The 27,604-nt window shown below is 31.0% G+C and overlaps 4 protein-coding genes across 5 annotated transcripts; 1 reads left to right on the top strand and 3 right to left on the bottom strand.

The window, feature by feature from the left end:
• Nucleotides 1–356: 356 nt before the first annotated feature.
• Nucleotides 357–4,066, top strand: LOC109807711 (uncharacterized). Its single transcript, XM_020370298.3, has 6 exons — nucleotides 357–515; nucleotides 1,001–1,406; nucleotides 1,816–2,126; nucleotides 2,227–2,277; nucleotides 2,481–2,899; nucleotides 3,569–4,066. The coding sequence occupies exons 2-6, from the start codon at nucleotides 1,024–1,026 to the stop codon at nucleotides 3,833–3,835; spliced, it is 1,431 nt and encodes a 476-aa protein (XP_020225887.2). The 5' UTR covers nucleotides 357–515; nucleotides 1,001–1,023; the 3' UTR covers nucleotides 3,836–4,066.
• A 2,428-nt stretch (nucleotides 4,067–6,494) lies between these two features.
• On the bottom strand, nucleotides 6,495–8,413 carry AHG11 (Pentatricopeptide repeat (PPR-like) superfamily protein). Its single transcript, XM_020370296.3, has one exon. It carries the CDS (start codon nucleotides 8,355–8,357, stop codon nucleotides 6,591–6,593), a length of 1,767 nt encoding a protein of 588 aa, XP_020225885.1. The 5' UTR covers nucleotides 8,358–8,413; the 3' UTR covers nucleotides 6,495–6,590.
• A 1,323-nt stretch (nucleotides 8,414–9,736) lies between these two features.
• Nucleotides 9,737–14,477, bottom strand: LOC109807712 (uncharacterized). 2 transcript variants are annotated; one of them, XM_029273702.2, is made up of 5 exons: nucleotides 12,302–14,477; nucleotides 12,114–12,228; nucleotides 11,692–11,752; nucleotides 10,781–11,341; nucleotides 9,737–10,058 (listed from the first exon to the last, which is right to left on the bottom strand). In XM_029273702.2, exons 1-4 carry the CDS (start codon nucleotides 12,327–12,329, stop codon nucleotides 10,781–10,783), a joined length of 765 nt encoding a protein of 254 aa, XP_029129535.2. In that variant the 5' UTR covers nucleotides 12,330–14,477; the 3' UTR covers nucleotides 9,737–10,058. The 2 variants fall into 2 exon arrangements, with proteins under 2 accessions (XP_029129535.2, XP_020225888.2); XM_020370299.3 differs by having other exon boundaries at nucleotides 10,798–11,341; nucleotides 12,302–12,752.
• Nucleotides 14,478–14,626: 149 nt separating this feature from the next.
• Nucleotides 14,627–19,539, bottom strand: LOC109808820 (ranBP2-type zinc finger protein At1g67325). Its single transcript, XM_020371971.3, has 7 exons — nucleotides 19,424–19,539; nucleotides 19,256–19,301; nucleotides 18,039–18,160; nucleotides 17,120–17,330; nucleotides 15,982–16,095; nucleotides 15,033–15,139; nucleotides 14,627–14,919 (listed from the first exon to the last, which is right to left on the bottom strand). Exons 1-7 carry the CDS (start codon nucleotides 19,436–19,438, stop codon nucleotides 14,785–14,787), a joined length of 750 nt encoding a protein of 249 aa, XP_020227560.1. The 5' UTR covers nucleotides 19,439–19,539; the 3' UTR covers nucleotides 14,627–14,784.
• Nucleotides 19,540–27,604: the final 8,065 nt, after the last annotated feature.

Here is a 27,604-nt window from a genome sequence, read left to right as displayed (position 1 = left end):
TTTAAATTTTAAATATAACTTATATGTTAAATATAATATTTATTTATATATAATTTATTTTAAAATTTATACATAATAAAATACTAATTAATATTATAACAATCAAGGAAAAATGTCAATTATGTTAAACAATAATTACTTATTCTTATATTTTTTTTATTATAAATAAAAATAACTAATTATACATATATATATGTTAAAAAAATTAATTATTTTTAATAAATCTTATTATTCGTAAAATATTTTAGAGAGAATTATTAAATGATGTAAAAGTAGTTAAATTTATTTATATTTAAAAAAATTGTTTTTTTAGACGAAAAATAAAGTATTAAATAATTACATAATTTATTATTTTGGCTCAGAAACGCAGGAGTACAGAATACATAGTACACGCTAAAGCTCACCAACTGACACAGATTATGTTCCGATTGTTGTGTTCTGGGCTACCAAATAATTAAGCATTCAACAACAATCCCAATTTTCGCTCCTCTCAGGAAAATCATCTCCCTTTTCTAGTACGTGTTTCTCTCTGTTTCTGTCTTTCACCTTTGATTATTGATTTCTGGGTTCGTGTTAATTTTTTGTGGATCACAACAACCCCTTCTAAGATAACACATGTTCTGGTACTGACCCAGTTCTATAAAAATTGGATTTCTATAGTTTTATTTACATTATTTATGTTTTCTTTCAAAATTGTTAATAAATTTACAATTAGTGGCTTGCAATTTCTTCATAAGGGTTTGCGGGGCAAGTTGGTTTCTCAGTAAATTGAGTGGGGGATTTCACATGCCTCCAACTTCAAGTATGACATTGTGGTCCGGTCCTTTCTTTGATTGAATTGCTTTTAATATTGTTACAATTTTACAACTTTTGGCTTGCAATTTCTTCAAAAGGGTTTGTGGGGCAAGTTGGTTTTTCAGTAAATTGGGTGGGGGATTTCACATGCTTCCAATTTTAATCATGATATTGTGGTCTGGTCCTTGCTTTGATCTCTAAATAGGGAAGGTTGAATGATTTGAAAAAATGGGTTCTGGCAATGTGAAGCCAGAAGATGCTGTGGTAAAGGAGAATGTAGGTGTTCCTGTCCCTGAATTTTCAGAATCAAAAGAGCAGAAGATGGTTTTGCAGCCTGGAACTACCTCCAAGGGAATTAAGCAGATTCCTTTGTCTGGTGGAAATGAGGAGGACGTGTATGTTAATATCATTGGGAGTGGGTGCATAAGTTCTGGTGGCAAGGCGGTGGTGGAAGATGCTTGCGAGGATGTCACTGATGCTGAGTGTTCCAGTTCCAGTTCTTTTGGTGATACAGATTCTGACAGAGAGGATGCCTTGGGCTCGTTATTCACCGATTCCGAAGTAAAATCTCCAATGTGTGATGGTGATCGAAGACGGACTTCTCCATCTAGGTATATTTCTGACCCAGTTTCAGTTCTTGTCTTGCCTGTAGAAGGCAAGAAAACATAACTGGAAACACAAAAAGGAGAAAAAAAAACACACACACACACAGAGAAGGAGGAATGTGCATTAAAGTTGTCATCCAATCTTTTCTGCTATAAATTTCCATCCCTTTAATAAAAGGCTCTTTTTAGGTAGATATTACGGAAGAATCATCTGCTTTTATTCCCTTTATTTTGATAAGTGTTATGTAATACAGTCTGCTTAATAGTAAAATTTGTAACTGTATCGGTTGTTTTTGCTGTCATGACTAAAGTTGTGATATGTGTCATGTTTATATTCCCATGTTACTTTGCCCTGGCTGCTTTGATTAGAATATCAATTACACGTGTTTTACAATTTACACTATTAACCATTCAGAAAGAACAAGACAACAACAATGCATTGGAGGAGGTTCATTCACCCTATTAGGTGGCGCTGCAAGTGGATAGAATTGCAATTGAAGAAACTTAACTCTCTAGCACTGAAATATGATAAAGAGCTTGAGGCATACGATTATAGAAAGCAGCTTGAGTTTTCGAAGTTCACAATAGATGATCATAATGTCAAGTCAGTACCTATATATGATGACAATCACAGGAATAAAGTTATGAAGAGAAAGAAAAGGAGCAAAGCTGAAGAGCGTGATATATCATCATATGTGTCTAATCACAGTATATTCTCTTACTATGGTATGACATTTCTTGGTTGATTGTAGTATTCTTTTTCCAATGTGTTGCTCCTGATGGAAACTCCTCTCTAATCTTTTTCTCTTTTTTTGTCACTGTACAGAGAACAAAAACCCTGGTGCTTGTATGGCAGATTTTCACAGCGATGCTTTGAGTGAGTGACAGTAATGTACACAATGGTGTTTTTGTTATTTATTTAACTACTAATATTCATCTTGTCATTAAATTGCAAATTATACAAGGTGAAAGACTTACATACACCATCTTTATTTTCAAGTGTCAATTGGTATGAGTATGACCATTTTTGTGAAACAGGTTTTAATTGATTGTTATATGTTTCCACTTTAATTTATGCAGATAATAATATTGAGGACTTGAAGTTTAATGATGTGTTGTCTTCTGTTGATCTTGAAGATAATGATAAAGCCGTCAATGACATCATTCAGAGGATTGAAGAACTACAGTCACAAGTTAAGATATTGAAAACTCGGATTGGTAACGTGATTAGTGAAAATCCAGGAAAGTTCTGTTCTATAACTCAATTGAGTATGATTGGACCATCTGATGGATTTAATCATTCTGGCGGTAATTCTGCTTCCTTTGTTGATAATGACAACAAATTTCCAATTAGTTTTGTTCGGGCTTCCCCACAGCATAAATCTAAGTTAAAGACAGAAGACCTACTTCTGACTGAAAATCCATTATCGACACAGGAAGAGATAACTCCCTTTATTAGAACCACCGATAAGCCCCAACTTGCATTTCTGCCAGAAAGTGTAAGGTTTTCAATACGAAAGTAATTTCAACTTGTATGTGGGGTTATATTTTCTGTTCTGCTTGCATATATTTGTGATAGTTATGAATAAGTATATGTGGTTGTGCTTGATATTGAGTATTGACTATTGTTGTGACAAGGGAGTTTTCCAATGCTTACACCAGCAATCCATGAAGAAAGTTAGTTGTTCACAAGAAGTGAGATGCCACAGAACTTCTTAACTAATTCAGTTTATGATTGCTCCATTTCTTGTTTTCCAGTTCAATGCCAAAATTTGAGATGTACATCCTGTTATTTTATTTAATTTTTCAAATGAATGGTCCTTGGGACTTGATTTCAAATTTTTCCTGTGTATAATAAAATATTTGTATGTAATTAGTAATTACTCTTATCCGGCTCTGTTATGTTCTAGGTTTTTAAAAAATTGGCATATCCTCCTAACCCTAGTTTTGCCCAACGGCCATGTCATATGCCTATATCATCCCTTATTTAGAAGTGCTTCTTGCGGGTACTTTGTTCTGATAATGCTGTGTTCTTTGATGTGAACTGTTATTTGAAATTTTGAGCTGACTTAAGTTATATGTTGGAAGGGAAAACTTGTTCCATCTATGTATGTTTTAGAATCATTACACAACATTGTAAATTTGTAATGTCCTTTCCTTGCAAGCAGACCAAGGATGAAATTCTTATTGAAAACCAGGCAGCTAAGGAAGAGTTGCATGATTTTGAGAGTGTTAGAAATCAGTTTATGGAGAAAACCAAGGAACCAGTTGAAGAGCAGAAATCCATTTCCACTGCTCAAGTTTCAGAATCTGACATGGACACTGAGAATGCTGGTTCTACTTTCAAAGCAGGTTCTACATCAAAATCAATTTTTGGTGGGAGTGCAAAGAGGGGAAGAAAGAAGGCTGGCTCAAAGAGACGGAAGCGGAGATAATCTGGTTAAGCTTAATCTGTTTGTGTCTTGAGATAACTGCAGGAGCTGAGAACTTATCAATCGTAATGTGTAAATTTTAGTTTTTAGTTATGCATAATTTTCCTTGCATCAAGAAATGAGTTCAATTGTACATGACGTGAATAAGGGTAGCGTGCTTTATCCTCAGAGGAAGCTTTTTAGTTATTGGAGAATTATTATTCAAGGAAATGGTGTTTCTTGATTTTCTTGGAACTGAATGAGTGTCTTCTCTCTTTGCCCCGTATGGTCACTGCATATCCTGTGATGCTTCTTGACAGAGATGATTACGTTCTTTCTATTTTTTTTCTTCTTCTTGTTTCTTACTAATGTTTTCATTTCATTCTCTTTAAGTGTCGAGTTCATACACATATTAATTATGCAAGAATATTATAAGGTAGCCTTTAAACTTCATCTTAAAACTAGTTGACATTTAGTAAAATTGTGTGACTTTTGTATAAATTGTCGTTAACTTGGTGCAACACAATTGTCCCTGGTTAGGGAAAGGTTCTACTAAGGCTTGGAAAACATTCTGGTGCCCAGTAATATGGTCCCTATGGAAATTTAGAAACAACATTATTTTAAGAGGAGGATAACTACCAGGATTCGAATTTTGACTTTTGTGTATGAAATAGAGATTATATTGAAAGAAAAATATCTATTTTGTGTATGTTTACGGTTTACGATAGAGAATTATTACCAATTCCAACTTCAGTATCATAGTTATAAGAAAAAGAAGGAAAAAAAAAAGGAGGGCAGCTAGATTTGGATAGCACGGGACTTGGATCTCTCTTGTATGGAAACAGGTTTTATTCTCCATTTCAAAAATAAAAAATAAAAAAGACAAAACTTAAGTATAGTACAATAAATATTGTTGATGTTACTGGTATATTAATACTTGTTATCATTATCTAAAAAAAAAATACTAATATTTTTTGAGTAAATTACATTACTCTCTCTTAAGAGATAAGATTATTACACTCTCTTTTCTTTTTAAGGGTTAACTTAGTGATTGTGTGAGGAATGATTGAGATAATTAGAAGTATAGAGATTTAGATTTAATTCTCATTGCGATCATCTTTGTAATCTATCATATCTTTAAAAAAAAAAAACAATTTAGTTTATTTAACTTAATGCCATTAATGTAAATTACATTTTTCCTATTCTAAGAGATGTAAGTATTACATTATCTATTATGCATATGTTAAGATATAAAATAAATTACATTTTTATCTCTTAAAGTTTCAAGTATTATATTATTACTCTCTTATTATATTAACTTAACATCTCTAAAGAATTATCATTATAAGATTTTAAAAAATACTTTTAATTTAATTATTTATAAAAATTATAATTTTAATTAAAATACTTTTAAATTCACTGTCATTCATTCATTGAATTAAAAAATTATAAAAAATTTAATTAAATTTAAATTAATTTATTAAATTAATAAATAAAAAACTATAAATTAAATTATATATTATGCTTTTCACACACACATATTTTATTTAATAATAAATTTTTAATTTAAATATATTTATTTAAAAATTATATATTTAATATACATGTTTTAGTATTAAACTAATTAAATATAATAAATAATATTTTATCATAAAACACTAATTTATTTATATTATTTTATTTATTTATTTATTAAAATATTACATTAACTATATTGATTAAAGAATATCTTAACACTTGTATTTAATTTTATTATACTTATATATATATTATTTTATTTTGATATGTAACCTTAAAAATATTTTGTAAAGATAATAATGAAATTTTTTTCAGATATATATAGCTAATTTTAGTAAAATTTATAATAAATTTTAAAATAATAATTAAATATGTAAATTAAGAGATATATTATTAAAGTATAGTATGTTAAACAATTTTAAAGAAGAAAATTTTTATAAGAAGGGAGAATAGTATAATATTTACATATATGAGGAGATGTGAATGTAAAGAATGTTTTGATGATTATTTTTTTTCGTGAAAATTAATGAAACTTTAACAGAAAATTTAAAAAAATAAAAAAAGTGTTATATATTAAAATCTATTGACTATTTTTAATATAAAAATGGAAGATAGTGTAATATTTATAACTTCTATGAATGGTAGTGTAACTTAATATTTATAAAAATAGAAGATATTCATGTCTCTAATAGTTATTCACTAATAAAATATTAAAAAATTATGTATAATTATTTAAAAAAATTTAAGATTTTTTTTACATCTAAAGATATAATAATCCATTAAAAAATAGAGACCAAAAAGCGATTATACATCCTGTATCCCCTTTATATCTTATATCCCCTTTATAATTAAATCCGCAAGCCACCAGATAATACAAGCAATAGTATATTATTATTACGACAAAATCATCATAAAATTACATGGTTTCGGTGTTTGTGTTTTGCTATATGCAGTGCTAGGAGGTCAACTCATTTTCTCAATAGGTATTTTTGCTTGTCAATCAGTTTCATCTTGTTCCAAATCCAACACGTCTTTTTTTTTTTTTTTTTTTTGTGTGTGTGTGAGACCACATGTCACTTTGATTACGTGATATTTCTTCCTGATCTGTACATGTACATAGTCTTTTTCCTCTCCTCAGAATACATTTCTCCTGTATCTTGCAGTGTAGAATAAAGTCTCCAACAAAATTTCAGCCCAAGAATCCGTTGCAGAATACAATTAGTCAAATCATTCTCCTTTCAGCTATCTCGTGTTTCTATTGTCAATAGATTATTTCAACTTTCATGTGCTTACTTAACTGCCCCAAGGTTAACTGAATACCGTCCGCATGCGAATGCAAGTCATCAGCAGCCACAAACTCTCTAAAGCTACCACCAACCTCAATAACACTGCAAGCAACCTCTTTACTCGTTCCTCTTTTCTTCATCATTTGCTTAACACCCTCCACATCTGTCCACCTTTGCTCCGTAGCATATATGTTTCTCAACATCACATAGTTTCCAGCAACGTCCTCATCCATATTCACCACCTCTTTCAGCACTCTCTCTGCCCGCGAAACATCATTAAAGTAACCACAAGCAGACAGAAAAGAACTCAATATTATCCCATTAGCATCATAAGGCATGTTCTGAATCAACTTTTCAGCCTCATCCAAGCATCCAGCCCTTCCTAGAAGATCAACCATACAACCATAATGCTCAATCTGAGGTGCAATTCCAAACCCCTCCATTGAATTGAACCATCTTCTTCCTTCCTCCACCAGACCACAATGGTTGCAAGCAGATAACACCCCAATCAAAGTCACCTCATTCGGCCCAAACCCTTCCTCCATCATCCTCGCAAACACCTCCAACGCCTCCTTCGCACATCCATTGACAGCCAAACCATTTATCAAAGCATTCCATGAAGCCGTTTCCCTCTCACTCATCTCCTCAAAAACCACTTTGGCTTTCGCAACTTCGCCACATTTGGCATACATATCAACCAAAGCAGTCGCAACACGAACCGACCTATCAAGCTTCCTCCTTTGGACAAACCTATGAATCCAACCACCCAAATCCAAAGCACCCAAATCAGCCACAGCAGGAAGAACACACACAACAGTCACCTCATTCGGCTCCACCGCCGCCACCTGCATCTCACGAAACAACTCCAACGCCTCATGAGACCTTTTGTTCTGGCAATAACCCCCAATCATGGCATTCCAAGTAAACAAATTCTTCTCCGGCATAAGATCAAACATCAACCTGGCATTCTCAACATCACAATTACCACAATACCCAGAAACCATACTAGTCCAAGAAACCACATTCCTCTCCCTCATCTCATCAAACAACTCCCTCGCCAAACCAACACACCCCGCCTTCACATACCCATCAATCATCGCATTAAAAGCCGCAACATCCCGCTCCTCCATCTCATCAAAAAGCCTCCTAGCCTCACCCATATCCCCACCCCTCGCATACCCAACAATAACCGCAGTCCACGAAACCCTGCTTCTCACAGACATTTCATCAAACACCTTCCGCGCACACCCCACACTCCCGAGCTTCACATACAAATCAACCAACGCAGTGGCCACGTACAAATCAAAGCAAAACCCATTTTTTACCACCAACCCATGAAGCTGATGACCCTCTCTCAACGCCGCACGCGCCGAGCAACCCTTGACGAGCGCGGTGAAGGTGTACCCGTCGGGGACAAACGGCGGCGTTCCGCGGCGGAGGGTGCGGAAAAGGGCGAGGGGCTCGGAGAAGTGGCCGGCGGCGAGGTGGGCGGCGAGGATGGAGTTGCAGAGGAAGGTGTCGCGCGTGGGGGCGAGGTCGAAGAGGCGGCGCGCGTGGCGGAGGAGGGGGAGGGGGCGCGTGGAGGAGGCGCAGGTGGTGATGAAGGTGGCGAGGAGGTTGAGGTTGTGGTGGAGAGAGTGTCGGAGGATGAAGGCGTGGATTTGGAGAAGGGTGGGGAAGCTGTTTGTCTTGCGTTGGAGAAGGTTTAAGCATTTTCTCTCTGCGTTGCTCCATTCTCCCATCGATCACTGTTACTCTTCTTTCTTTTCGGCCCAAATTATATCCATTTTCTTTATTATGCTTAACCAACTTTTTATTTTACTTCATATACTATTTTTTTTCTATTTTAATTCCTATGCGATATGCCAGTAATTTTTAATGCTTTAATTCTCACTATAATTAAATCTATTTTGTTTTATATTTCTTTTTCGATTATCCAATACATTATTATTATTTTTTCTCTTTTCTTCTTATTTATCATTTTCCAGCTCAATCCATTCTATTTTGTGATGAACGTTAAACGACATTTTTTTGGGACGTATTCAACAGTGCAAAATTTGTCACATTGTTTTCTTTGTTGCATATATGATAAATTAATTATTTTATTTTTTTATTTATTTCTATATCAGAGTGTAAACAAATATTGGGGTGTGCACGGAATATTTTAGCTAATTTCTACAGTGAGTCCTTTCTTTTTACCGGGTAGAACTCGTGTCACTTTTATTTTATTAAATACATGTTTCATTTTCTATTTGAGATATCTCACTTCAAAAGGTGAAATAAGATGAATTTATTAAATACATGTTTTATTAAATACATATTAGTTAATTTTCTTAATTATGTTATTAGGTTTCCATTCTATCTAATCTAACTATGTATTTGGAGAAAATTTTGTTGAAAGAGAAAAACTTTTTTTTTTTAATTTAAAAAAATGTTGAAATATCAAGTTAAATCAAGTCAAAATTATTATAACTTGATCATTAATGAACTACGCCTTAAATTGTATATCTTTCAATTTTAAAAATACGACTTGATCATCTGACTTTTTAGAAAAAAAAAATAGTTTGTTATCATAAAATTTATGATTGATTTTTTTGACTAATTAGATACTAATTATTTAATTTACTAATGTCTCTTGAAATCTTAAAATATATGTAATGTCCTTAGTCAACTTCTCAAGGGGACAGGATTGAAGTATCTCAAATCTAAGCAAGTTTACGAGATTCATAATAATATTCCTCAAGTAATAGAACCTATAAGTCTATCTTTAGGTTAATTTCATAAATTATTTTCCAAGGCTACAAGATTAATTAAAGAAAAACCAATTCAATGAATCATTAAAAGGGAAAGATAAACTTTGTGGGAACTTTAAACCAAGACATACAATATGTTTGGTTAATTGTTTAAACTCACTAAATTTACGTTCAACGAAGAAGTTACAAAATATTACTTTCAATTTTAGTGCATTAAGAAGAGGGAATTTCAGTTTGCAAATGTGCAAATGGATATCTAAACATGCACATAATTATCTACACAAGTCATAATTTAAGTTAAATCAATATCTTAACCAGAAGAATATAATTTAGCTATTCATGAAAAAATACAAAGAAAAAAGGAAAGAGAAGAGAAAATAATCTTCATTGATGTTTCTTCATAACCCTAATATACCCCTACCTTGCAAAAAAAAAAAGTGTTGGACTACCAACGTCCCCTTTTTTTTTTCTTTTTGTTAGTGGTTTTACAAACCTAATGCCATGCCATTGAAATTCCTATGCTCAAGCACTAGGTGTTTAGGGAGCAATTTTTTGCCAAGTTTCAAGCACCATGACCTTAGGTATTGAGAGAAGGCTTCCAACTTCATTTTTAATGCTATGGCATTAAGTCTTTCGGTCCTTTAGCTTTAGCCCTTGCTTCTTCCTTTGCCTTAGCAATTATCTCAGCACCTAAACAACCAAAACACACATTCAGTTTAACATTTGATAATGCAACTAAACTAATGATCAAGAATACTATCAAACGGACTATTGAGATTGAAGTGTAAAGAAAACAACATAAACACATTGTAATAACTATCAAAAACTTGGATAAAGGAAAACAACTAAGTTCAACTTAATTTGAACCTAATTATCATTGAGAGGACCAAAATTTCTAAATTAGCAATAAAATTTATGCTAGCTAGGTCAAGCAATATGTAGAATCATGAGGGAAAAAAAAGTATGGGGGTGCTTTTTTTAATAATTTTTTTAGTTTAATTATGATAACTAAAATCTAGACTTATCTAAATCTTATACATTAATACTATTACTAATCTAACTATATTAACAAGAATACCAATACATGGGGAAAAAAGGTAAAGTAGTTAGTTATTTACCTAAACATCCATATAATATATAAATAAATAAATAAATAAAACCTCTTTTAAAAAAAGAAATTATAGCACTAATCAACTTATATACTGATATCTATGAGAGTATAATTTGTATAAACTGTCATTGTAAAGAATTTTTACATAAACATCCAATAAAATTTGACTAGTTTGCCACACCATCTTATTCATTAATATGATTAGGCAATAAGGTGGATGTTTGTGTAGAAATACTTTACATTGATAGTATATATACATTAAACACATGTTCATAATGAGGTAAAGGTATTAGAATGTTACTCAGTGGTATGTATTACATAAGGGACAGATGATGTTGTCCTTGTGGATGTGTGCAAGTACAGGTAAATCAACGTGAGGGTTTTCTTCAATTTCAGGTGTAGTTTCAGGTTCTTGTTTAGTTGTAGGTGCAGGTGCAATTTGAGGAGGTTCTTCAATTTCAGGTGTAGTTTCAGGTTCTTGTTTAGTTATAGGTGCAGGTGCAATTTGAGGAGGTTCTTCAATTGCAGTGGTAATTGGAAGTTGTTGTTTAGGTGTAGGTTGCACATGTGTATTATTTGATATTGTCTTTCCAATGAAGGTTAATTTTATGATCTTAATAGCAATAAGAGCCAAAAGTGTGGCTGAGGGCACAAATATAACATCAGGTATGGCATTCATAAGTGCTAGTTGAGGTACTATTGATCCTGTTTTCTTAGCCATCATGGCTGCTGGTGGTGCCACTATTGCAGTGATCAACATAGATTCATCTGATTTGTTGATGTTCACTTTCTCATTGATGAAGTTAATGAACATCTTTTTTTTGTATTCCTCGTTGGTTTTTTTCCAATCTTCGAACAAGTCCTGGACAATGAGAGTTTGTATTTAGCCTTACTACGTGTCTGCCATTGAAGAGAGATTAAGGTTGGTTGAGATAAAGTAATTTGGAAGATGAAAGCATATCCACATGAAAGTGACAGAAAGATCAATGTGATGTCATGCATTTATTATATTTTAGAAACTAAGGTGATGTTAAATATATCTTTTGAGGCCACATCAGTATCAAACCCTTCAGAGTTCAAAATGCTAGTTATTGGATCGGATTTGTTTTTGTTAGCTGTCAAAGAATTTTATGCTATAGGTTAATGAATGCAGAACTAAACTATATGCCTTAACTGTATAATACAAATATGATCGATACATGCAGAACTAACCTGTACATCCTTATATGATGGTGCAACATAATGCTTGCCGGGTAAGGCCATGTTGATAGTGCTGCATTAAATTTATTAGCAAGTATCAAATATGAGTGACAAAGATTAACCACACCTTTTTGAGAGAGTGGACAACAAGAAAAGTTTAATAAATGATGGCATGTGTATGGAAAAATATTGAACTTAAAATGTCGATCTTCTTAAAATTCCACTCAGCCTTATACATATTTCAATCGAGGGTATATTTTGCAAAGAAAAAATCAATTGAAAATATTTCCACGATATAAATGAAAGTCCATATTCAGACCACAAGTCATAATCATCATCCTATGTGAAACTTTTATCATTAATTGTTCCAAGGCAATTAATAAATGAACGATCTACTACATTTTTCATTGGTTCGAATTGAATTACATGCTTACTTGAAGGTATCAAGAATGCCAACATTGAACCCATCAAATTCCTGGATATCCTTCTCAATAAATTGATTATACAGTGTGTTCACTACCAAGTTCACCAATTGGGTCGTTGATAGACCTGAGATAATGAATCAAAATTTAGTATTAGTATATGACAAATGAGTATTACGAAAGGGAAGAAAATGAATGACCTTTTCCTCCAATGAAGCTCATAGCCATAATTTTTGTGTTATTGTGAACACTAGAACACAAAAGCAAAAGCTGTGTAGTTGAAGAAAGATTTAGAACGATAGAGAAGTGGGTTAATTAATGGTATCTCTAACTTTGTCGTTAAAGAAAAGGATGGCTTTCTTTATACACTTCAAATAATAAAATGTTATCTTTTTTTTTAGTTGTTTATTGATCTGATTCTTGGCGTGAAATATCTTGCGACTATACTTAAAGCAGAATATAACGTGTTTGAATAATGCAGCTTATATTAATCTATCTGCATTCACATTCTGCATTCAGAGTTTAGAAACATTCTTTCTTTGTGGCACAACTCTATTTATGTTAAAGCATTGTACGGTAAATCAAACATGGTTTGTCGTGGAAGCAAAAATATGAATAGATTCTAGGTTGAATAATAAAAAAAAGTGTAAAGTTATATATATATATATATATATATATATATATATATATATATATATAAAATAAAAAAAATAAAAAAAAAAGTATTACAACGTACCTTACTATGAAAAGGCAATATTATTATAATTTGTAATAAGAAAATTATTTTTTTATTAAACCTTTAGTTAAAATTTTTAAGATTTTCTTTTTTTGATTTAATAGGAGATATAACTCCATACTAAAGTTGGATATCGAACTCTCAATTCTTGATCAAAGACAATAAGTATCAAACTTCTCAACTTTCAGTATTAATATCTTTAAGATATTCATTAATAGAAGCTTATTATTAATATTATTACTATTATTATGACCATATTTCTATTTTCACACACATACCAAAAAAAAACAAAAAAGTAATATTTTCTTATAAGAGATTAATTCGTATCACACTTTCTTTCTACTTTAACGTGTAACTATTAGTGTTTTGAAAATTGGTTAGAAAACTGGTGAATAGATCATAGGTGTTCCTTTTAAATAAATCAGAGAATCAATCTAGAAAAAAAAAATCAAAAAAACAAATGTGTCAAAAATCATTAAAATTGGTTAATAAGTGAAAAATGCTAATTACAACATTATTTTTTATTCTTTTTTCCTTTTTTCTTGACAATATTTTGATTTTTTTCTTAAAAAAAGTGGGAAAAAATAACATACTTGTCATTTTTTTTATTCTCTGTTATTAGTGTATCGATACTGTTGCGTTGTTAAAACTCACAACTCACACTTCAATAATATATATTTGATTTAAACTTTTGTGTATAACTTTAAATATTAAAAGTTTATAAAATTATGTTTTCTTTTAGTTTTATAAATCATGATATTATAAATTTAAATATTAAAAGTTTACAAAATTATGTTTTCTTTTAGTTTTATAAATCATGATATTATGTTGCTTTCGTATTGTTTAACTATTATTATTTTATTAATCCTAATACAACTATAGTTGAGCCAATAAAACTTAAATCAGTATTTTAACTGGTTTAATTATTAACCGAATTTTATTTTTAGGGTAATTTTTCCATGTGGACTCAACATCTTGAAAAAATACTGTTAAATTTCTTCAACCAAATTTGGAATTTTAGATGATTGAAATTTGGTCAAAATAAAAAAGATGATTGAATTTAATATTTTGGTGAAATTCCTATATCATTAATGGAGACATTTAAAACTTAGATTTCTTACTTCTAAAAAGTCTTCAACAATAAGATACTGAAAATTAGTTTGAAATGAAATTGACAATTGTAGACAGAAAATGAAAAGGTGCATCTCTAATTCACAAATTTACTTATGTTAAAACGAGTTGAAGTAAAATACAAACGATGATTTACCATTATTGTTGTTGTAGGTAAATATTAGGGAAATTTTAAAATAAAACAAATATTTTGAGAGGAATTATAGTTTTGTAATTGGCAAATTACACTGATATATAATGGATCCACTGATCCTACGAGACAAGGAATGAATGCAACCAAGCACTAACATAATTTTTTCACATTTTAATTTTCACTGGGATTTTCACATAGAATTGACCCTAGTTAATGTGTAATGCCTTTTCTTATTATGAATGGAATTTATGAAACAAAAGTTTTTAACCAGCATGCACTTGTGTAGAAGTGACACTAATTAGTGTAGTGAGAGTACAATTATCACAATTCCATTCATATCTACAAGTTATCTTTCAAATATAAGTTAAAAGAGAATCACAATTCACAAGGCAATGCATGCAGTCATTGCCTTTATTTGATAGGAACAAAGACATACTTCAACATATATGAGTATCCTTTCAACATAAATTGTCATATTAAATTAACCTAAAAAGAATTGTTATCGATGGATAATGAAGCCAAAAATTATCTGTATAGGAAAACTTTTACCTTAAATTATCTGTAGGGGAACCTTTCCCTTAAAGGTCACGACCATCTAATTTCATGTTCATTTTAGAGTAACTTTCCTTTACAAAAGGAGACAAATGCAGTAAAGGCTGTATATACAAAATATAGTGATGTGACTAGGCAGAAACTGTTTTCTCAGTTCTACAGTCTTTGCGGTTGCATACATTTCTAAAGGGATAGTTGAGGTTGCCGCATTTTTTACAAGTCCAACTACCTTCAGGAATAACTGTTGTATTTCGTTGGTTTGAGATCTTCGATAAAACATGGAAAAGGAAAAATCAGCATATAATGTTACATTGAAAACAACAAAAGCAAACATCAACTTTTGGACATTAGAGCATTGAACAAAGATGTAAACACTCACAGGTCTGGCAGCTCCACAGTGTTTCATGTTGCAAAAAGTTCTGAAGGCAAAGTTAACATTGTCACATTTTGGACAGATCCAGTCCCCTTCAGATAAACCATCTGGCCCTGCATAGACAATGCAAATGGTATGTTTCTTTCATATTTCTTTTTTATTGCTCAATGTATTGATATGGTTTGTGTCATGTTACCGCAAAGCTTCATATAAATGCAAAATAAAACATATACTTTGATTTCCCCCACTGCCCAAATGTTTCAGAGGGCATTGAAGTTATGACAGACATTAGAACCACTCGGTTCGGAAGTTTAGTGTGGAGTGTGGACCATAAGGCCAAAATCTAAACAGACAGTATGAACTATAAAGGCTAGCTGGTAGTAGCTGGGAAACAGGCAAATTATAATAAGTTTCACACTCAACAGATTTCTTAAACCCTTTTCTGTTCATAATTCATATTTGGGACACAATCACTTTCAATATCTTTTTATATATTATGGTAAAAAGGTGAGCATTTACATCAAAATTTGCTTCTTTTCTTTTGTGGAGCACAATTTGCTTTTTAAACAGATAAGCTCACAAACAGCACTTATTTATAAGAAATTCTCCCACAAGCTAGTTTATTAACTACTTAGCCAAGTTATATATTTTAAAAGACCACTGAGCTAACATTTTGTAAAAGACAACTAATCAAAGAGCAAGCAAGTTCTTTGGACGAATTGATATATAAAACAGCACACAAACAAAGATACCAAGATAAACTAATAAAAATAATCACTTGTTGCAATAGCGACTTCAACAAACTACAAAAATACAAAAATAGTAAATGTTACCCAAAACCAGAAGAATAAAGAATTTCTAGATTGAACAAATAATTCAATGTTGGAAAATGAAGACATCACAATGTACAGGTTGAATATAAAGATAATCATTATGTAAAAGATCCTGAAAATACCTCCTCTGCGTTTTCGAGATGCAAAATTATCAACAACTAACCCTTCAGCCCATGGAGGACTTTGAAAACCATAGCCATAGCCATCAATTCTAGGCTGTGGACCATAATCAATACCTGATTCAATGGCAACTTAATTATAGGTGCACAACAAAAGAGACACTGATGCAGAATGAACCAAGAAACAACATGAATCATATATTTTTGGAGTTTGAACGAGAACCAAAACACAACCCTCTAGATTCAGAACTCCATAATAATCTTATCAATCAAAATATCCAAGTTGAATAACAAAGGCACCTAAAGAGGCATCTTTAGCATGAGTAGTCAAAATCCCAGTCAAATTCTGCTCAAATATAAAATCCACTTTCTACATAAGATGCAGGGTTCAAGTTATGAGATTTTGTTATATACTTATATCAAGTTATCAACTACAATCATTGCCAAATTAAAATTTTAAAAGGCGAAAGAATAGCTCGCTTTTGTACTTATCTTCCAGCTCAGTAATTTTTTCATCAAAAAATAACAGCCTAAAATTGCAGACACAACTTGTGTACTTTGCCTATGTTTATATTTATGTCATCAGAAAAATATTAGAAAAATTAAATAATCCAGCCAGGAGTTCCACTATAAACCAAAATATACAATTGCATTTGAAAAAATGTCATGGATAAGTTATGTGAAATTTGAATTTAAAATTAAAAGACAAAATGGCCTCTGTCAAATGTTTATAATGTCTGAGTAATACTGAGTGAGTATTAAATAAAACTTTTTCACACTTATTGCAACATTAACAAAAAATTCACACTTCTATCAGAGACTTTTTTATTTTTTACCTCATCATTTTTCCCTTCATCTTTTTGGGGAAAATATATACTAGCAAAGCAATTAATTTACTTGCTCTCTATTCCATTCTAGAATACAAAAGATTGATTACATCTAAACCAAAGTGTAATGTTTTAACAATAATTTTGTCATATATCTTCAAAGCAATCTTCTCCATATGTTATAAAATTGTACAGTGAAACAGGCTTCTCAATTAGCAACAGTTCTTAAGGGGATTATCTAGTGAGAGGGAGCCACTTCGGGGTAAAAAAAACAGCTTGAAAAGAAATTGCTGATAAAATTACTGGAAGAGTACCTCCAAAGCTTCCAGGTGGGAACATGGGCAAAGGACTGTATGTTGCACGGGGCGTAGCATACAGACCATAATCATACTGCATGCCAGCATGTGGTATCGGGGATCCAAACTGACTTATCATTCCATATGATGGAGGAGGAATGCCAACACCAGTTACACCACCATAGTAGAAGGGATGACTGTTTCTATACGGACTTGTAATTGGGGCAAGCTGCAGATCCAAATCAGATAAACACTCAGCACAAGTAAAAGTTATCATGCATAAAACAAGAATTATACAAATTTTTAATCCAATGTTGTCACTTTGAGTTATCCTTAACCAAGAATAAGCCCAGTAGAATCTTAATAACTCAATTCAATAGTCAATAAAATAAGGAGAATCTATGTTCATAATGTTTTTAGTGAATCTTAATAACTCAATTCAATAGTCAATAATATAAGGAGAATCTATGTTCATAATGTTTTAAGTGAATCTATGTCATGAAGATGATCTTCATTCCTCTTTTAATTTTTTTTCCCATTCAAGATTAAACATCATAGATGGGAAAAAATTATTTTGCACATCATATTCCACTAATTATTCATCCAGAAACTAAAACATGAAGTATTTCAGATTCACAGGAGCTTCAGATCTTTTACTGTTCAAGTGATCAAATTGCAAGAAAAGGATTAAATATAGATTTGTTTCTGCAAACAAAATTCAAAAAATGATAAGAAAACAAGAAACAAGATATAAAATAGGGTCTACCGTAGTTTCTTTCAAATATTTTTTTCTTTTATTATTCTGGTCTAATAGGTCATCTATCTGCACACATCTAGTGCACAGAAGTTTGCCCATTGCATACTTTTTCAAATAAAAATGATCATTCACCAAAGCTGGAGAACTTCAAATGACAATATAAAACAAGCACACACTTACTGGAGTTAGGAGTGGACCAGTTGGTCTTGGGGCACCACAGCGTCCCTGGTTGCAAACAGTTCTAAAAGAAAAGTTTAAGTTCCCACAATTAGGACAGGTCCAGTCTCCATCTTTACGTGAAGCTGATTACAATGGAAACAAGCAACCTCTTAGCATTATAAACCTTTCCAAATTCACAAGCAAAGAGCACTGCATTAACATAAATAGGTGGTCTTTCACTAGGTCCATGCACCAGGTCATCTCCTACACAAAATAGGGGTCACCAAAAGGGGCAGTTTTAAACTTTTAACGCATTTCTAAACAGCTAAAAACAAGGTCTCTCTCACTCTCTATCTCCACTCCATGGCAACAAATTAACTAGCATGAACCCGGAGCAATGAAAATGAACCAACTTTCATAGTTAAAAACCAAAGACAAATCAAGCAAAGTAGTTTACTACTGTAATTTCCATTGAACTCTCTTTATTTTAATCACTGCCAAATTAAATTGCCTATTAAATAACAGTTGCAAGCCCTTTTAGTGCAAATGTTTTTCCCTTTTCTTTCTTGGAAGAGAATGTTTTCTTCCCCCATTTTTTTGACCTGGCCAATCAAGAAACATCCCTTTGAAAAACAAAATCACTTTGAAATATAAAAATAAAATAGCTTCTCCCAATCAATAAATCAGAGTCTCAGATCTCCCCCTTCACTACACAACCAAGCTTCCACCACCAAATGAATATCATAAGAAATAAACATTTCTGATACACTAGTCCATGGTCCTATTTGTATAAGCGTCTCAACAAATACTTATAGAAGAAGAAAATAACTTCACAATAAGTACTTATAAAAGAAGAAGAAGAAGAAGAAGAAGAAGAAGAAGAAAGGTCAAATGAATTAAAATTTTTCCGTAAGTTAAAATCAATTTATGCTTTTAAACCTTTAAGTACATGTTCATAACCCACAAACAACTCTACACACACAGAGAATGCTCTCTCAGAAAGCAAAAATGGTCTCTATTGACTTTCAACATCACATTACATGCCTAATCAAAAACACATTTCACCACATAGATTTGAACTCACAGTCAATAATACAAAAGGGTAGTACTAATTCCTCTTGATATATAGACAAAGCCAAAACCAGAACATTATTGCAACCCAAGATAAGAAAACAAGGCATCAAAAGAGGGTAAGAAGCTACTTGCAGCAAAAAACACTATAAAGATTATATTTTTACCGTCGTTTCGAAACCTTTTTGATCCAAAGGAACCTTGATTATCATCCTGAGAGCAAGGGAACAAAAGACGCAGATAGTAATATAAAAAGAGAAAAAAGAAGAAAAAAAAAAACTTTAGTATGAATGAGACAAATATGGAACATAGCATAGAAATTGAAGCAAACTCACCTTTGTAGAAGCCATTGGAACTTAGAAGGACTCGAAAATTGTCACAGAGAAAGAGAAACGAAAACGAAAACGAAAACGAGTGAGAAAATAATGACTGGCACGGTTACTTATAAATAAATAAAAGAATGAAAACATCAATATTAATATTTGAAAAAAGGAATATAAAATAGAGTAAAAATTAAATATATATTAATTCTCATCGTGTGAACTGTAAAAATAAAATAAAAGATAATTAATAATTAAAATGTATTTATTTATTTCATTTAATACTTATTTTATTTTTAATCAAGTTTAATATATTTATAAATATTAAATATGAAAATGTTAAAAATATATACATATATTTATATAACTAATATTTTATAAGAAAATTAACCCGATTAGTTAAATATTGCACATAATGTAATTCAATCTAGTTGAATTGAGAATTAGTCACAATTATTGAGATGAATTAGTATTTTATTTGAATGTTCTTTGTATTTTACCTGATTCATATTATTACTTCATTGTGAAAAATATGCGAGTTTTTAATATATATTATTAAATCTTTTTTAGTGTTTTTTTTTTCACAATTTGATATCAAAGTTTAATCTTTGATGAAATTAACTTTTTAGTATCAAGTTTGGTTCTTGTTGATCATAAAAAATAAATATATAATTAATATAACTCATATTTTACTTTGTATAATTCTTGTGATAATTATTTATTTTATATTAGTATTTTAGCATATACATTACATATAATAAATTTATAAATTTATTAAAAAAAATGCTTTTAAATATATAACAAATTTTAATATAAAATTAAATGTATGTAGTTCTTAAATTTTTGTTAATTTTCATTATTTTTAGTATATGAAATAATTTATTTGATTTTAGTCTTTAATTTTTTTTCATTAATAGAATTCCTGATGTTAGGGACCAAAAATGTTAATGGGAGAAAAAATTCAAAGATTAAAAATAAAATCAGCAAAAGTTTTGGGGCTAAAACTAGTAAAAATAGAAACATATTTAATTCTTAAATATATAATTAGTAAGAAAATAATTTATGCACCGAATTTACATCCTACATGTGAGGTAAGTATTAGAAATCTGATTGATTATCAATATAATAGTTTTTACACCAATAATGCACGGTCATTAAACATATATTGTAAATTTATAATACTCATACATGATAATTATTTTAAAAGTTATATACATCATAATTTATGACTTGCGCACGATAACCATGTACATAATCATTAAACCTTATCATAATATTTACACATGATAATTATTCTAAAAGTTATACACATTGTGAAATATAATTGGTTGAAAGTGTAAATTGCATAACCATTAATAAATATTTTTGAACAAATAACTTATATTTAAAAATTTATAGTAAATATGTATATTGTAATATAAAATTTTTAACTATTGGTATTTTTAAAACATTAAAATTCAATTTAAAAATAAAGATAAAAATAGATTAAAAAATATAAGACTTAAGAAAAAATTTTAAAATGTTATTGTCAAATAAAACTTCTTAAAAATATTTTTATTAAATAATATTTCTTAAAAATGTTATTTTTTTCAAAATAACTATTCTAATATATATATATATATATATAATTAGATAATTATAATTTATAATAAATATATGCTTTGAAATATAAATTTAAAATTTATAATAAATAAATATTTTAAACAAATACTTTATATTTTAAATTTATGATAAACAATTTATATTGCACTATCAATCAATAAAAATAATATTGAGTGTCTCTAAAGAACCAATTTTGTTTAGAGGTTTTTAACCCCTTCCTAATCCTCCTAATAGGTGAGAAAGGAGAAGTTCAGAACAAATTTTTTTTTTTTATGACAAGATGGTGGGTCAACAACATGTGTTTTTAGGGACAAAAAAGGTGGATTTGCTAGCGAATAACAAGTTTATTATTGAATTTGAAGATTGTGGTAGGTTGAAATCCAAGTCCTGTGTGATGATAATATCCTTTAAGATTTGTGATAGTCACGGAAAAATGTTATCATTGTAAAATTACTTGGTGAAAATCTAAGTTTTTTCACCCCCATGACACATTAAGATTGACATGATAGTTAACAAAAGGATGTGATATTGCTCACGTGAGACATGGATTCTCTATGGTGAAATTTGATCTTTCACAAGACAACAATTTAGTCATTTGTGGGGGGCCTTAAATGATCTTTGACCATTATTTAGCAATATGTTATTATATACCGTATTTTTTAGCCTGTGAGATTAAGATTGAAAAACTGGTGGATTTGTTTTCCATCCTTAGGCATAAATATAATGATAAGAGAATTTTATTTTCATTGTTGGCAATGGTAGGAGTATCATTTTGATGCCTTTGGAGGAAGATTTCCAAATGCATGTGAAAATCAATCTAAACCATCAAATTGGTAGAATTTGGTTTTGTAACCATTGGTTTAATGTATGAAGGACTTCACCTCGTCTGCAGAAGAAAAAAAAAGTGACTTATACTAACACATTGTGGGTTTATGTCCAATTAAAGTAGATGGGGTAAGAATTGTAGGTGAGGTCAATAAAGATGGCATTGAAGGATGTAAACCAATGACTTAAAAGGCTAGTAACCCTAACATTAATGATGACATTAATGGTGATAAAATAGGTTTAGAGAAAGAAGATAATTACAACTATTGGTTTGTTGTTTCTAAAACTAAATAATGTAAAAAAGAAAAATACTCGATTGGTATAATAATAAAATAAAAAGTAATTCAGTTACAAAGAATTTAGAGAAACAATTAGGAGGTAATATATGAATGCTGACAAAATTAAATGAGGGGACAAAGGGAATCTCCAATGATAAGGTAATTAGGAACAATCATGGAATGACACAATATGAAAGAGAAAATATAAATGAAGGCAAGCATATTAAAAAGGTGCGTCCTAAGATTAAAAACAAAGGCAAAAATCAACCTAGTCACATTTAATTCCTCACATGACCCATTGTTCCCATAACCTAAAACATGGGTTTATGTGGTAATGTTTCAAAGGAGAAAAATAAAGCTCTACAAGTCCCCAATAGCAACCCAACACATCAGTTTTTGAAGGCACCAATAGTTACAAAAGCACATGGAGTAGTTATGACAATGCCTATGCAAATTTTAACACCAAATAGAGTGAGTTTTTCTAGAACCTAATGGTACCCTAAGGGTGGAAATTTTTTTTGGTAAAGGGATTAATGATATGGTTCTTATTGTAAAAAAATATGGTCTGACAAGAAGACGTGCATGATGAAGATATAGTGATGGAAACCCTTATGGGGCAACCCTATTTAGTTTTATCCCATTCTCCAATCCCAATATTATTTCCTTATGATTGACTTCACAAACTTTTCTTTACTAGCATGAAATGTGTGTGGATTTAATAACAATAAATGTTAGTTATGCTACAATAACGTGCATGAGCTTAACATGAAATTTAAAGCTAATTTGGTTTTCCTTTTTTAGACCATACTCCTTTTGCAAAAGCTAGAAGATTTTGGGACTAGGAGGACTTTAATCATATGGCTATTTAAGAGGCATAAGGGCACTTTGGAGGTGCTTGGATGCTGGCTAATATGAGGAGCTTTGGAGTTGTTGAATCCATGGAGTAGTGTGTCCTTATGTATTTCTCTTATGAAGATATCTTGGGTTTCTTTGTTGTTTATGCATGCCCAAACTTTTCTAAGAGATAATAACTTTCAAAAAAGTCTAAAAGACATTAAACAAAAAATTCATACTCTTTAAATGCTTGAGTGAGATTTTAATGAAATTATGCTTCCATTTGAGCTAAGGAAAGATGTGTTTTCTATACATGCAACTTTTTTCAAACACCATTTTAAACAACTATAGGTTGATTGACATGGGATATTTTAGCAACAAATACACTGGGAAGAGGCATCTTGTAGGAGGAGGCCAATTTCCAAAAGGTTGGACCGAGGCATTTGTAATCAAGAAAAACATATCTATAAGCTAAAATTAGCTTATGCATAAGCTGTAACACCCCGAATTCTCTATTAATGCAATATTTACTATTATTTATTTTTATATTTATAAAGATTATTTTCTTATAGTTGTTTTTGTTAATTAAAAGGGGTTTTTATAAAATATTGTACAGGTTTTTAATAATTTAAATTGTTTGTGAAAATTTTTATAACATTCTGTTTTTTTTTACGCTAGAACAGGCTGTTCCAAAAGTGGAACGGGCCGTTCCAGACAATGAAAGTAAGTTAATTCTGAAGCAGCAGAATGGGCCGTTCCAAAAGTGGAACGTGTCGTTCCAAATGTGTAAAATGGCCCATTTGGGTTTTCCCAGAACGGGTCGTTCCCAAAGGGAAACGAGCTGTTCCAAGGTTCTAAATTTGCCTAAAAAGTTAAGTTGGAAACGGGTCGTTCTCCTTATGGTCAATTTGTGTAAATGTGAACTCCAGAACGGGCCGTTCTAATTTTAGAACGGGCCGTTCTGCTTTTCGGAAACAGGCCGTTCCAGTTGAAAATTTTGCACAGATTCGAAGAATCCGGAACGGGCCGTTCCGAATTCAATACGGGTCGTTCCGAGTACAGCAGGTTGCCTATAAATAGGGGCGGGGGGGTGAAATTTTATAACTAAGTGAAATAGTAAAATTTTAAAGAGAGAGAGAGAGAGAGAGAGAGAGAGAGAGAGAAAGAAAGAGAGAGGGAAAGAAAAAGAGGGAATCCAGAAGAGGAGGCTCTGTCCAAGTTCTAGCTCCGCTTATCCAAGTAAGGGGGGGAGTGAGAAACCTCGCTCAGGGGTGTGGGGATAATTGTTGGATAGTTTGTTTGTCGGATTGGCTCCCAATCCCTTGCCGTTGTTCTGTCTTATTTTTTGTTTGCTCTACTTTATTTCTTGTTGGAAATAATAAATGATTATGTAATCCCAATCCCTTGCCGTTGTTCTGTTTGATTTTCTATTTACTCTACTTTGTTCTTTGTTGAAAGTGTAGTTGTTCTGTTTGATTTTCTATTTACTCTACTTTGCTCTGTGTTGAAGGTGTCGTTGTTCTGTTTGATTTTCTATTTACTATACTTTGTTCTTTGTTGAAAGTAATAAATGAATATGAAATTGATGTTAATAATAAATGAGTTTTAATATGAACAAGAATGCTCTCTAGATCTATGTGAATTCCTGTGCGGACCTTATGAGGAGTATTTATGACATGACCATGTGAAATATGGACAAATGACATGAGACCTAAGAATGGACTATTGAGACAAACTATGATTATGAGACTACGACAAATGAGGACATGATGTACTAAATGAAATTCTGTAATAAGTTAAATGTTGAATGTGTAACATGCATCATATGCATATATTACTCCAGGTGTGCCGCTGAGGCCGCATACCAGTGATGCTAACTAGGTGTACCTTAGGGTCACCGACAGTTGTGATATGCTAACCAGGTGTACCTAGGGTCACCAGTGATGTAACTTGCTAACGAGGTGTACCTTGGGGTCACCAGCGATGTAACTTGCTAACAAGGTGTACCTTAGGGTCACCAGTGATGTAACCAGGTGTACCTTAGGGTCACCAGTGATGTAACCAGGTGTACCCTAGGGTCACCAGTGATGTAACCAGGTGTACCTTTGGGTCACCAGTGATGATATGTGAAACTTCCTTATGGCGCCACATGCATGCATTTATGAGTCGAGTTCATGACATCATTGCATGATAAATGAGTATATATGTGATATTGATGATGTGTGTGTATTGTTTACATGTGACTTATATTTGTTATGTGTGTGTGGGTGCTATCAACCTTTATTTCTGCACCTGAAACTGAGTGAGATGTTTCTCACTCCCTTGTTGTTTTTGTACATGTTTAAATTATGATGCAGGTGATCAACATCATGAGGATGTTGGTGATAAGGCTTAAGGCTTCAGTTGGGTATGCTCTGATAGGATGTGACATCGGGGCATAGTTAGCTTAGTTTAATATGTTATTGTTTTAATAACTTTAGTTTCTCTTCTTTTGTAATTTTTAACGAAGAGATAACGTAGATAAAATTTATAATCCAAGGAAAATGTATGTTAAAAATTGTAATTTGAACGTTATTGATAAAAGACCAGAATGAACATCTTTGTTATATTTTTATTACATGATTTGGAAAATATAAATTAATTCCTAACCAGGAGGCATTGCCACCTTTACTGGAGTTAATTTATATTTCCTGTATTATTATTATTATTATTATATATATATATATATATATATATATATATATATATATATATATATGATTTCTTATTGTCACTAAATTGTATTGAAAATCTTAACTTCTTTTCTTTTGTAATTTTTACATTGGAGTTATGATTTATGAGTTATGAATGTGAATCTTCTACCTTGTGATATTTGAGACATTTGTCAACTATGAAAGATTTTATTTATTCAAAAAGAAAGAAAAAAATTTTATTATTACATTTGTTGTATATTAATGTTGGGGTAGAAGGGTGTCACATAAGCTAATTTGTAGAAACCCTCTTATAACTTATCTAAAAACTTATTTTTAACTTATGTATAAGTTACTTTTAACTTATGAACAAGATTATTTCATTTTTTTTCTATTTTTTTCTCTCATAAGTGCTTATTGATAAGTTTAAATAAATAGACATTTTGTTAGGAGACATCTAGACCATAATCTAATTTTAGTGAGGCATAACAATTTTATGATATCTCGTGTAGAAAAACCTTTTTGATTCCAAGCAACTTGTTTCACTCACGAGGCTTATCCTCCACTAGTTAGACAAGCATGGCTCATGGAGAATGGTAACATGGGAAGTATTTATGAACATTTTTACAAGAAGAGAAAGATTGAAATTTGCCTTCGTGGCATTCAACGAGTGCTAAATTATCGACTAAACTCAACTTGTTAATCCAAAAAAAAACTTTTCTCAAATATTATAGGGACATTCTCTTTCAAGAATAGATTTCCTAATTTGAAAAGGCACAAATAAAGATAGTTCGAATTAGGGAGTAAGAATACATAATTTTTTTTTCAAGCTCAAACAATTACCAAGATGAAGAGGAATAAAATTGATGGGTTATATTTTCCTTTTAAAGCATGGTATATTGATGCATAAAATTTGACATAGGAGGCTTTATGCTACTTAAAAAGTCTTTTTTGTAATCAAGAAGGTTTTGGAAGGGGGTAGAGGTGGAGGGGTTGGATGTGAATTACCTCCCAATGTGAAGTCAAGAGAGTCCTTGTTGAGCTAGTCGCAAAAGAGGAAGTCCATTTATCTTGATCGAAAATAAAGTCTTACAAGGCGTTGCAGGTTTTAGAAAAGTTATTTGCTATTATCACTTCACTTATATGATCAACATTGTGACCAAAGAGCCCAACTCCCATCATTTATTCAACAATGAAGCAACTCTCAATCACAAAATTATAACTAGGGATTGAAATTGCTTGCTCTAACATGTTTTATGTGAAGGGAATGAATACACTAATGTACAACTAAGTAAAGAACTTTATCGAATGACCAACTTAAGATTCTTGCTTTAGAAAACCTACTTTACATGTCTCTAACTTTGTTGAAGGTGTTTGACCCTCTTTTTTTTATTATCTTTTTCTCACTTGTAACAAAAAAAATATTATCAAGGTAAAAAGAAATTGTCATTACTAATCGATGGTAATTTTCATATAGATTCATGTATGAATCTTTAATTATTTAAAAATATATATTTGAATGAAATCTTGAATAAATAAAAATATATGAACTTTTATTTATTATGTCTAAGAACACTCATACCATGACATAAAAAGTGCATGTTGCGCAGCATGATTTAAATAATGAAAATTTTTTGTACCTCTAAAGATCCTCATTTTTGTGTCTAGGCATGAAAATTGCTTGTAGCAACATGAACAAATTTTTAACAGAAATCACACATTAAACTTTCATGTAATGTTATGCAACACGCTTAATTGTGGACTTTCATAATTTTCTTTTCAATTTTTTTTATTATTTTAATTTTCTTTAATATTTTATGCTCTCACATTTCCACTTTAATTAATATTAGTCTCACAATTCTTATTGAATAAAAAATATATCTACTTGATCATTTATTTTGTCGAAAGCGCTTTTATGATTTTTTTTAAATGAAAGTATTTTTAAATACTTTTTCTTTAATGAGATA

The sequence above is a fragment of the Cajanus cajan genome, chromosome 4 (assembly GCF_000230855.2).
Source record: "Cajanus cajan strain Asha chromosome 4, NIPB_CcT2T_4, whole genome shotgun sequence".
Lineage (NCBI taxonomy): Eukaryota > Viridiplantae > Streptophyta > Magnoliopsida > Fabales > Fabaceae > Cajanus > Cajanus cajan.
This window is presented reverse-complemented; position numbering and strand designations above follow the sequence as displayed.